Raw genomic sequence first — 10,975 nt, forward strand, 5'->3', positions numbered from 1 at the left:
TACACACACCCGAGCAGGACTTGGCCGGGCCAAGCTTGTGCCACCAGCTCCTGGGCCCTCCCGCATGTCCCTGTGGGGCCGCTGATGTGCCCATCATCCACTGTTGCTCTACGTGTTTATCTAAAAGAAACTCCTTACAGGTCAGCAGATGGCCTGTTCCAGAGCGGGGCTCCAGACCCCCCTCCGCCCCCCACCCCCACCACTGGCCTCCTCCTCTGGGCAGACCCGGGGCCTTCCTGAAGGTCCCCCCCCCCCAACGGCACCTCAGGCGCTCTCCTGCTTGGCATCCCCAGGCCCTGACTCCAGTACCAAATCCACAGTGAGGGCCCTGAGCTAACCAGCCCCTTCTTCAGATACTGAAATGGATCCTCATCAGCTTTGCCAAAGCTGGGATGTTAGCAGACGCCGAGGGCCATAATTTAAACTGTGCGTGTCAGGATTACGGTAGCCTGCCAAACCACCATGCAGGAAGAAAACTTTGAAACGTGAGACTCTTTTTAAGGGAGAAAAATCCAAATGAGTTCCCTCCCCTCTCCCTTAGCTCCTGCCCGGGCCTCGTGCCTCTCCAAGACACTCACAAAGGCCTGTTTACGGAAGAAAGCGTGGTTGCTCAGAGTTACGGTAGGGAGACCGCTTGGTGTGGGACTCGGGCACGTTAAGAAGCGCCTTCAGCTCCTTAAGCCAGCCTCTGAGTCAGGTGGCAAGCGAGTGAGGCCGCCAGGAGGCTCTTCCTTTAGGAGAAGAAGCCGCGTCTAAGGCCCCCCGCTTCTCTCTCCCTCCCACCCCCTCCCCTGGGCAGTTGGCCAGAACCCACAGGCCGCCCCTCGGTCGAGGAGAAACCCTCTGCCTCCTCCTCTCCCGTGTTCAAGGAACCGTCCCCTCCCTCCTCTTTGCCCCTTTTGCCAGGCGAGATGACCAGCAGCGAGGGAAGTGCCACCCCCCTGCCAGCCCTGTGGCCAGCCCCTTCCCACGATGGCCGGGACCCCTGGCCCTCCCCTCTCCCAAGCACCGGGCAGGCGGGCTGCTCCCCGCCCTCAGCTGGGCCCGCTCCAAGAGCCCGCCGCTTTCGAGCTGGCGTTGGGTTCATGGTTTTTATTGGAGAGCGTTACTTCTGACCTCAAGCAGAATCTCTGAGAAAAAGAAATCTGTGAAAGGGCTCAGAGAACGCGCGAGGTTTGGCGGCCCCTCCGGGGGTCGTTGGCCTTATCGCCTTCCCTCCAATCAGGCCCATCCTTGCCTCGCCTCCGGAGAAGGAACGCACGGATACACGCGCACGTCTGCGAACACACACAGCCACCAACACCCTTCACACTGCCTCAATTAAAACCATGTGCCAGGGACACTCAGTGGGGACTTATTTATGCTTGGAAGTAAATATTGGGCTGATGTTGCCCTGCCGACATCTCCAGACACAGACGTGCTGTGTAAATAGTCGGGTAACCGGAGAGACCGTAAACATGAGGCCCCGAGCTAGTCCAAAGAAGGAGTGTGTCCGAGGTCCTTGGAACGGCTTCCCGGGAGGTAACCCACAGGCCGGGGGAGGAGGGGGTGCGTATCTCACAAGAGCACAGATGCTGTGGAGTTGTGCAGTCCAGTCCCTCACTCACCCCAAATCGGGCTGGGAAGGAAGAGGCTGGTGCAGACCCCAAAACTCGGTCGGGCCTTCTTCTCTCTTCCTAGGCCTCGAGCCTCCCACAGCACCTCCCTGATGAGGGCCATCCTGAGGAAATCTGCCGTTTCCCTAGTTGTTTTCGGGTAGGTTTTTGATAGAAGGTTATATCGGAAAATTGTGAGAGTCTGTCAGGAGGGCTCAGGGCGATGCTCTTTGGGGCTGCGGGCTGCCATCAATCAGGGCCGGTGCGGACAAAAGCCAGAAAGCAAGCTGACGCCTCTGTCTGCAGCTGAGCAAGGCTTGGCTTGAGTCCTCCTCGAGGGTTTCCGTGAACGTTTCCTCCGCTGCAGACAGAACTGTTTTAAACACGGCCTTCTGCCCTCCTAGTGGCAATGCAAGCCCTTGGAAGGTTCCAGGAAAAAAAAGTGCAGGACAACATTGACTCCACTGGATGGGAATGGACGGTGGGGCTGCTGAGGGTCCAGCTTCAACTCATTATGAATCATCCCCCAGGGGGCTCAGCTGGCAGCCAAACCAGGTTTGCCCAGCACTTCTCAGACGTCTCCCCCAGAGTAACCAGAGCCAGAGGAGGTGCCTAAGGAGGGCCTGCTGCCAGAGAAATGTCTTTGAAGTCTCAATTTATCTTCGTTTTAAGAATTTTATAACTCCTTGTGTGTATCCATCCTGTAGCATAAACTTTGAAAATGCAGTTTTCCCAAAATTTCCAAAACCTCCTCGGAACGATCGCCACCGGACGAGGGCTCCGTGTCTTGGGCCGCCTTCGCGTGAACCCTGGGTGTATGCAGCTGTGTGCCCCCCAGGCTGCAGCCCCGGGGTTGCTTTGGGAACCCGCCGAGGTCTGAGAATGCCATCGGTGTCTTAGAGCCAGGAAATGACCTCACCTGTGGCCCAGGAGATAGGTGGCTGGAGCGCGAGCAGTCATCAGGACTCGGGGCTCCCCCTGTCGCGTCTCTCCCGTACACGTCTTCCAAGAAGGTCCTGTGGCAATGGGCAGACCTGGTGTGACACAGGTGTTGGGGGACCACTGCTCGGTAAACTCAGAGCCTGGGCTTTGGGTTCTGTATCAAAAGCCACAGCGAGGCTCTAAACGGCCCAAAGCTGATATTCTCTTTTTCTGAAACGGAGTTGGCTTAGTTGTGTAAGAAACAATATTAGTTCGACAGAGAGCCACCACTCACCTTTGTGCAAACTAGCAAACAGAGCCCCTTCGTCCAGAAACTGTACTCCCATCCTTTAGAAAATTCAGGAAACCTGCGGATTTTGTTGAGGGGGGAAAGACACTGTACTGCCATCTGCTGGAAAATAGTTGTAATAAATGGACATGTCCATGATATCCACGGCGTGAGGGGCACTGCCCCCTTCATACAGTGCACAGCCTACACCACTGTACCCAACTCCCTAGCCGTGAGAGTGGACCGAGTTTTAAGAAATGGTCTTTGGGCTGCATCGAAGAAGGGCAAACACCAGTGGCCAGCTCCAGCCTTCCGTCTAAGAGGCCACGCCCGGGTTGTGTCGGACACAGCTCTTGAGACCCCGTGGTGTTGCAGTGGGGCATAGAGTTTGCAAGGCTCTTTTGTTTCTGAGAGCGGCGTGACAGCCGTCCCGGGGGCGGGGAGGGATTCTGAGGACTAAAGCTGACACCACTCCACTTGAGAGAAAAGAGCTTGCTTCTGGATGCCCGCAGGAGATGATGGTGCTGTCACCTCGTTGGTAGCAAGTATGACACTTAAACATGGGCACACGGGAGCTCCACGTGACCGTGCATCTGGCTGCTCTAGATCCTTGCTAGATTGCTTGCACACTCTATTTTAAATCCTTATGCTGGCACAGCTATGAGAAAGTGAGCCGACTGTTGTGCCGCTTGGAGATGAGCAAGAAAAGTCTGTTCAGCAGGACAAGGCAGGGCGCTGCTCCTTTGGTCTAGAACCCTACCGGCTGCCCCTGCCTCTCTTCCTGCGAGGAAGACTTCCAGTAAGTCAGACAGAAAACACGGGGTGCTGTATCGCTTGACTCATGCTGCGTGACAAACCATCCCGAAGTTTAATGGCTTAAAAGCAGCAAACGTCTGTCTAGCTCACAAGTCTGTGGGTCGGGCTGAGCTTAACAGGGGGGTTCTCTGGTCTCGGGTAGACTCGTGTCTGCGCCTGCAGGCAGTTGGGGGCTGGCCGGTCTTCGGGGGCCTCACTGAGCGCAACTCGCATCTAGACCAAACTCGTGGAGGCTGGGCAGGGTTCTGGGAAGTGCGAGAGGCCTCTTGAGGCCCAAGCGGGGTACCGACACGGCTTCGCCTCCACTGCATCCGGTTTTCAGAACAAGTCACAGTGCAGAGTCAAGGGGTGGGAGCCAGCCCCCTCCTCATGATGGGAACTCCCACAGAGTCACGTGGTAAGGGGCCTGGACGCGGGGGACGCAGGATTGTGGGTGTTTCTGCAGTTACTGCCAAGTACAGGTGATATGCTAAGCTCCGGGGACAAAATGCACAAACCCTGCCTTCAAGGAGTCCTCAGACTTAAGACAAACGCGAAGGATAATGAGGGAGCCGTTGAAGTTCCGCCTGACTAGAGATGAGCTACTTATCTGGAATTGAAAGTGAGTAATCTGGGATTAGTGAAGCATTGCACCATCAGCAGGCAGAGTTCTGTGCTAAGGAACCTTATTTCCATCTTACATCCAGCCTTACTCTCGTGATTATGTCCTCCTTAGCACAGAAGGTGCTCATGACATATTTGCCCAGTCAACCACATCTTTATCTTAATGGTATTTCAAGCAGTAACTCCTGAGACATTTCCAGTAAGTCTTGGGTTGCTCTCCTGACCTTCTGCAGGCGTGCTTTGAGGGCCTTGACAACGGCCTTTTTCCGGAACATCCAGACCAAGCCCTGATTCCACATTCCTTGCAGAGGGGAGAAGGTGATAGGGACTTAAGGAGAGGAAAGTGTGTGTGGGCAGGGGGGTGGAGGGGAGTGCCAGAAAGTGGGGTCCTGGCAGACGTAGTCTTATGCCGAGAAGAAACTTCCAGGGCCGAAAACACTAGGAACTCCGTGTCCACAACACTGGCCGTGCGGATTGACACTCAGAGCCGCAAACGCTTGGCAGTTGTTTTAAGAAAGCTTCTTCCCCGTCATTCAACCTGCATCAGCCCCTTCACTGACTGCACTCCGAGTGCGCTCCCAGGATTCCCCTGGCAACCCGGAGAGGCCAATCAGCCCCTTCTCTGGGGCAAGGAATTCCGACCGTCGGGTGACTGAGGACGCTCAGCTCACAGGGAAGGAGTATGAGGACGAACGGACAGATAGAGAAGTGGGCGTGCCCGTGAGAGCTGGGCTGGCCTGATGACTCGCTCGGTGCAGGTTTCAGATTCGCTCCTGGCGGCACACTGCAGAAATTCCTGGTCGTGAGCGCTTTCGAACGTGGCCACGGGAGTCACAAGCTCATGACGGTGTGGAACCACAAGCCTGCAGGACAGCAGGCTCCCCGACAGCAGACTGAACGCGTGAGGCCGTTTGAATTCGAGGGGATTGAAACGGGGATTTGAGGGCGGGTCATTGATTTGCAAGGTGACGGCAGGAAACCCTGATCAGAGCAGGAACGCGAGAGAGCAAAAGAGAAGGAGGCCCACCAAGACGCGGTAAGTAAGGCTGGTTACCGCTTCGGGCAAGTTCCACCGGGGAACTCTGGTAGGTCGTGCACCTGAGGGTTGTCACAGCCAAGAAGAGGGGGTGTTGGAGTACCCCACTCCAGCTGGCCACGTTTAAGGGCAGAGGCAGGGATGTCTGACGTCAGAAACAGCGGCCACGAATGCTGGGGACAAAGGACAAGACGTGCCGGGTCTCTCCGAGCACGGGAGAAGGTCAGCTCCCATGCTTAATGTCTGTGATGCCTGTGCGAGAAAACCCAGAAACTCGTCTTGCCGGATGTGACGTCAGAGGGGAAGGTCTTTCCAGAACTGAGCTGAAGGAAACTGCCATCCGGATCCAGTGAGATGCCAGTTTTCGGGGAGTTCACACTGCTGGGTGTGGGGCAGGTACTGCATGTTTTGTAGGTTTGAGAGAAAGATCTAGACGAACAGCAAGGTAGAATGCAGACTGACGGACGCTTTTCAAAGCCTGTTCTGTGAGAGCAGTATTTAGCAATTCCCCCACGATGGCTGATGTCTCCCCAGATAACAATAGGTTTATCAAAAGCCAAAGGAGCTCAGGAAATGTCAAGTCCCTGAGTTTCTTAGATCCTTTACTAAGGGTTATTAGATCCTTGACTTCCTACTGTGCATTACATACGTCTTAAAGGAAGAGGGGCGCCTGGATGGCTCAGTCAGCTAAGCGTCCAGCTGCGGCTCGGGTGATGGTCTCACCATCCATGAGTTCGAGCCCCACGTCAGGCTCTGTACTGCCCGCTCAGAGCCTGGAGCCCACTTGGGATTCTGTGTCCCCCCTCTCTCTTTTCCCCTCTCCTGCTCGTGCTCTGTCTCGCTCTGTCTCTCAAAAATATATATTAAAAAAAAAATTTTTTTTTAAGGAAGAAAGAAGGCAGCATCTCCCAAACTCATTTGACTGTGAATTTTATTCGCAAATCACTATTTTACTCCCAAATGCCTTTGAATAACTCTCGGTAACTAGTGTTCGCCAGCACCCCGTTCGGAAAACACTTCAGCAAAAGCACTTTATAAGGAACAGTCATGAGAGAACCTGCAGAAAGTCCGTGCATTTTGAAAAGTGGCTCCACAATAATGCTCTTCCTAAATCGGTCTAATCTGAGGGGCTTTCCAAGCCTTCCCAGGTCTGTGAGTACAGGACTTTTTCCCCTCCTCCCCCGGGCTGCCTTGGGGACCGAAAGGGCTGATTCTCCAGCATTCTAACCCGGCCTCTCCTCCCTCTGCCTTTTAGATGGGCTTCTTTCGCCGAAGGTACAAAGAAATTATTGAAGCCGAGAAAAACCGGAAAGAGAACGAAGACAGTTGGGACTGGGTCCAGAAAAACCAGTGACCTGCCACACCAGTCACGTGACCCAATCGGCCGCCTGTCGTCCTTGATCTTTGTATCTTCCATATTTGGAAGAAAGAATCTTCTCCAGATTTTTCGGAGGCCCCACTGATGCTGTTCTCTTCCTCGTTTTTTGTCAAGCCCAGGAGCCACCCTGAGGCAGCCGCTCTGGCCAGGTCACATGACTGGAGCCCCACCTGTTTCTTCTTAAAGGTGAACTCCGAACTTGGGAAAGCAAGCTACAGAGGTGAACGATATTTATGGATGCAACGTGCGTGGTCAACCCTCAGGGGAAAACTGTTACCTAAAAGTATTTTTATAAATATAAGCCTTTTATATACTGATTATGTCTTTATATTTGTATCGATGTTTTATTATTTCTATTAAATAGTTATATAATTCACTCAAGCACTGATCTCCGGGCTGAAATCTTGGAAGTACGTGTGCATTCATACAAATCTGATTGTACTTTGGGACTTGCTGTTAAAAAGAGACGTGCACATAAAATAATCTGAGGAGACCTCGTGTGAGCCACGAAGCAGGCGGCACCACACGTATACTGGTTGAGGTCAGACCCCTAAGACAATTCGCATCTTGGTTGCCTGGAGTCGTTTGAAATAATGTGCTAAAGGACTCTAAGCGGTTTTTCATACATACCTTGCATCGGAAGGCTTCCAACAGGACTTTGGATGGAAAAACCTGCCCCTAGCACAAGTCTGCTCGGCATCACCTATACGGACATCACACCCTCCTTGCACTTGGATTAATGGACGAGAGCTTGGAGCAAGGCCATTGGGTCACCTGGCAAACCTCAGCAAGGCATCTCATCCTGGACGTCATGCATCCGAGTCCGCTCGCCACAAGGACTAAATCAGTGCCCACCAAGCAAAGACTTGTGTCACAATGCTGTGATGTGTTGCCTTTTCGTGGTAATTTGAGGTCAGAGGTCTCCGCTTCCCCTCCCACTCTTGCTGTCCCAGCTGATGGCCGTTGCAGATTCCTTCCCAGAGATGACCATTCAACCTGTCCTTAGTTTTTAAAACAGCATCTTAAGGGAGGTTCCCCGAAAGCAGACTCCAGTACAAAGATTTGCCTGCAAGTAACCGAATAAGGTGGTGTTCTGCCCGTAGGAGACGGCAGTAAGGGGGTGAGGGAAGCAGGACAGGGAAGGGGAGGGAGCCAGGCAAGGGTGCCATTTCAGAGGACATCCCGAGGAGGGTAGCTTCAGCCTGATCCTGCAGGGAGCTCTGGAGGGTAAGTTATGTCCCAGAGTCGCCCCAACCCGGGGCAAGGGAGCTGATCTTTCAGATTCTTGGGCGCAGGGGAGCTATAAATTTCCCACTCTCAGCTCCGGCTGGCAGAACGGCTCCGACAGCCCAGAGGCAGTCCTCTGCAGGAGAGCTGCAAATGCACCCCCAGCCCGGGGAGGCATCCAGAAATGATGTGAAAAAGAATGCACTGGGACCTGGGCGCAGCGCTGGCACTTCCCTGCCCACTGCGCGCCTGAATGCTGAGTTGCTGCCCTCGGTTCCAGTCTCCCTGTTTGCCGGTTGGTGTTTATCATCAGCCGCGCTGTGCCGCCTGGTTTTGAGTGCAATGTGATTTTCTAGAAGGGCAATGAGATGACGCGTGTAGTGTGCCCAGCACAGCGCCTGGACCGCAGGGGACACTCAGTAACTGGCCGCAGCCCTGGCCGCGGTCGCCACAAACCTTCTGAGGAGAGAAAAAACACACGGCTGAGAACAGGGTCTGACAAAGAGTCCTTAATGGCTTATTACAGCCCGCTGGAGCCCCGGGTGCATAAAAGATGTTAGCAAGTGGGACCGAAAGAGGAAACAAGACGGGGGATCTTTCTTGTAGGGCCTTGTCCACTGGAAGCTAACATGTTGGAGGGTCTGTGAACATCGTTGCAAAGACGCAGAACTCCAGAGGAGACAGGCTTTTCCACGCACATACTTGGCTAATACCTGGAAAGATAGCAAAGTTTAGGCAAAATCATGAGGATGCCGGACAGTTGTGAACCTGGCGTGGAACAGAAGCGTCTTTTCGTTTCTTATTATGCAGTTGACTCTGATGCAGAAAGACAGTGAACGTATCATGTGTCCCTTCCTGGTGAATCTGGGAATAGATGACAAGGCCAGAGGGTCAATGGCATGAACTAGGCTGATCTTAGAATGAAGGCGGGGATGTTGCTTCTGACAGGGACGGAGGCAGAGGTAGCTACCGGGCAGATGCAGTCAAAGACACCAGTTGTCAGAGTTCCCCCGTGAGTTGTATCAAAAGTAGTGAGGGCAGTTTTGAGGGGGTCTTGGTCACTCGCTTAAAGGACACCTTTAAGCTGTGCATCAGGAGCTGCGTTAAGTGCTGGGGCTTCCCCAGAGAACTCCGTAGCACATTCTGCCCGGAGAGCCAAACCCTCCCGCCAGAGGCGGACGGAGAGTCTCCTCTATGAGACCCCATGTGCGGCTTTCCCTCAGTGGACTTTTGCTCATAGTATCATGCCGTCCTTTAATAAGCCACTGAAGATTGTTAGGCGGTAGGCCTGGGTCAGCTCCCTCAGCGGCTTTGGACAAACGCATTTACAGCCTGTAACCAGCTCCCTTACGAGGGGTCCAGACGCACTGGTGGCCACGTAGAGGATGACTCCTCCTGTCCCTGTGGACGGTCTCGGAGCCAGGATCTGTTTGCCCCTGGTCGATTCTGAACGGCAGACCCACATGGGCAGTCATACGCTCAGGAGATCACCAAGACTTCATAAGGCAGCCACTCCAGGAATCTGTCTGGAGAAGGACGTGCCTCTGCACGTCTGATGGTGCTGAGTAGCAGGTGGGGCGACAGCAGGAAGTTAGCTGCTTGACACGGTGATAAAGAAGCCCAGCCCACCGTGAGCCCTCTCAATAGGCTCTCAGGGGAAGCAGGCAGGGTGAATGGCATCTGTACAACTTCTCCAGAATATTCTTTTGAAAGTCCACAGTGCATTCCGGTTTCGAACCCTCCTGCTTCTGTGGGTTCACTGTGGAGTCCTATCAGATATCCTCTTACACAGCATTAGTTCAATCTGCTTCGGCTTTTAGTTATGTATTCAGTATGGTTTTAACTGACGGGAAGATTGAGACACTTTTTAAATATGAAAAAGGACCTTTGTAAAAATTGAAAATAATGCCCGCTTTTCAAGAATGGTTGACTTATGCTCCGTTGATATGGGACTCATGAGTTGGGGACATCCCCAGAGTGAGTCCTAGACCTGTTCCCAAGAAAAGACCACAAGGTTTAGGAATAAGGAGATACTAGAAGAAGGGGGCGGGTCCACTGGCTTGCTGCTGACTGACAGGCACACGTCAGGAATCCGCTCTCTCAGTCAGCTGGTACCAGCATCAGCATCACCAGGAGTATTCTCACGTTTGGTGAATGTTGTAGAAAATCCACTAGAAAGTCGTCTGTCACCCAGTCACGCATAGCCTACCATCTTTGAGCCAAAGGCAAGGGAGTTAAGAACAAACAGAAAACCAGCAGGCCTCCCAGGAATATCTGGGACCTGTTTTCAATGCAGAAGTATAGTAGATCCCCCAAGTGATACATGTGCTGTGGGCTACCTGTTAAAACCCTAGCAGAGTCCTTTTTTTTAAAGGCTGTTCCGCTACTTTTATTCTTGGAAAAGACGGTATGGCCAGGGGAATGCAGTTACACATAGGTTACATATGAAATGTGCATCTGGTGAAACCCACATGCACCTGACCCAGACTTCCGGGAATGTAGAGGCACTGCAAAGGATTGTTATGTCGGGGAAATGGCCCTTTAGCAGACAAAAGGCAGAAAGTGAGTGTCATTTCAGAAGTGCTCCAACGCACAGGGGTCTAAGCAATGTGTCGTTCTGCTATGTGGAGCAGTGGTACACACAGCAGATAATATTTTCTGAAACAAAGAATGGCTGAAGGGAAGATACAGATGCCACCAGGGCCAAGATGAACCTACTAGAATGTCTTCCGATTTTCAGCAAATTGGGATAATGAACAAATTTCCCGCATGGTGCAATGCTTTATAGCACAATGGTCTAGATTTCAGACTTTGTTGTTGTTGTTGTTGTTGTTTTTCCTAATGTGCACGGTGTGACGGGCAGAGTGAGTTTAAAAGCTTTAAGAGTGATTAATTGCATGGCAGACACCCACGCTAACTTCACTTCCAGAACTTGACTGATGCATCCATGTACATTTACGTTGAGGAATTTTGGTGGGAGGGGTGTTCCTCCTCCCAAAGTCATTAAAAGTGTATTAAAGTTTATGCAGTCACTTCTAATTCACTTGCACTGTTAGGGGAATGCAGGTTTACAAAAATACATGTTTGGAATAAAAAATGGCTGCAAATGA

At 52.7% G+C, this 10,975-nt stretch overlaps 1 protein-coding gene across 2 annotated transcripts in view; it reads left to right on the plus strand.

Moving 5' to 3' along the window:
* Positions 1-10,975, plus strand: part of ITGA9 (integrin subunit alpha 9) — a 344,865-nt gene extending 333,890 nt beyond the window's left edge. For both annotated transcript variants that reach the window (XM_086720437.1, XM_086720438.1), the window contains one exon: positions 6,516-10,975. In XM_086720437.1, the coding sequence (XP_086576563.1) occupies positions 6,516-6,614 (99 nt within the window). In that variant the 3' untranslated portion in view covers positions 6,615-10,975. The remainder of the gene's footprint in view (positions 1-6,515) is intronic.

The sequence above is a fragment of the Puma concolor genome, chromosome C2 (genome assembly GCF_028749965.1).
Source record: "Puma concolor isolate L17-30 chromosome C2, mPumCon1.1.hap2, whole genome shotgun sequence".
Classification (NCBI taxonomy): Eukaryota; Metazoa; Chordata; class Mammalia; order Carnivora; family Felidae; genus Puma; species Puma concolor.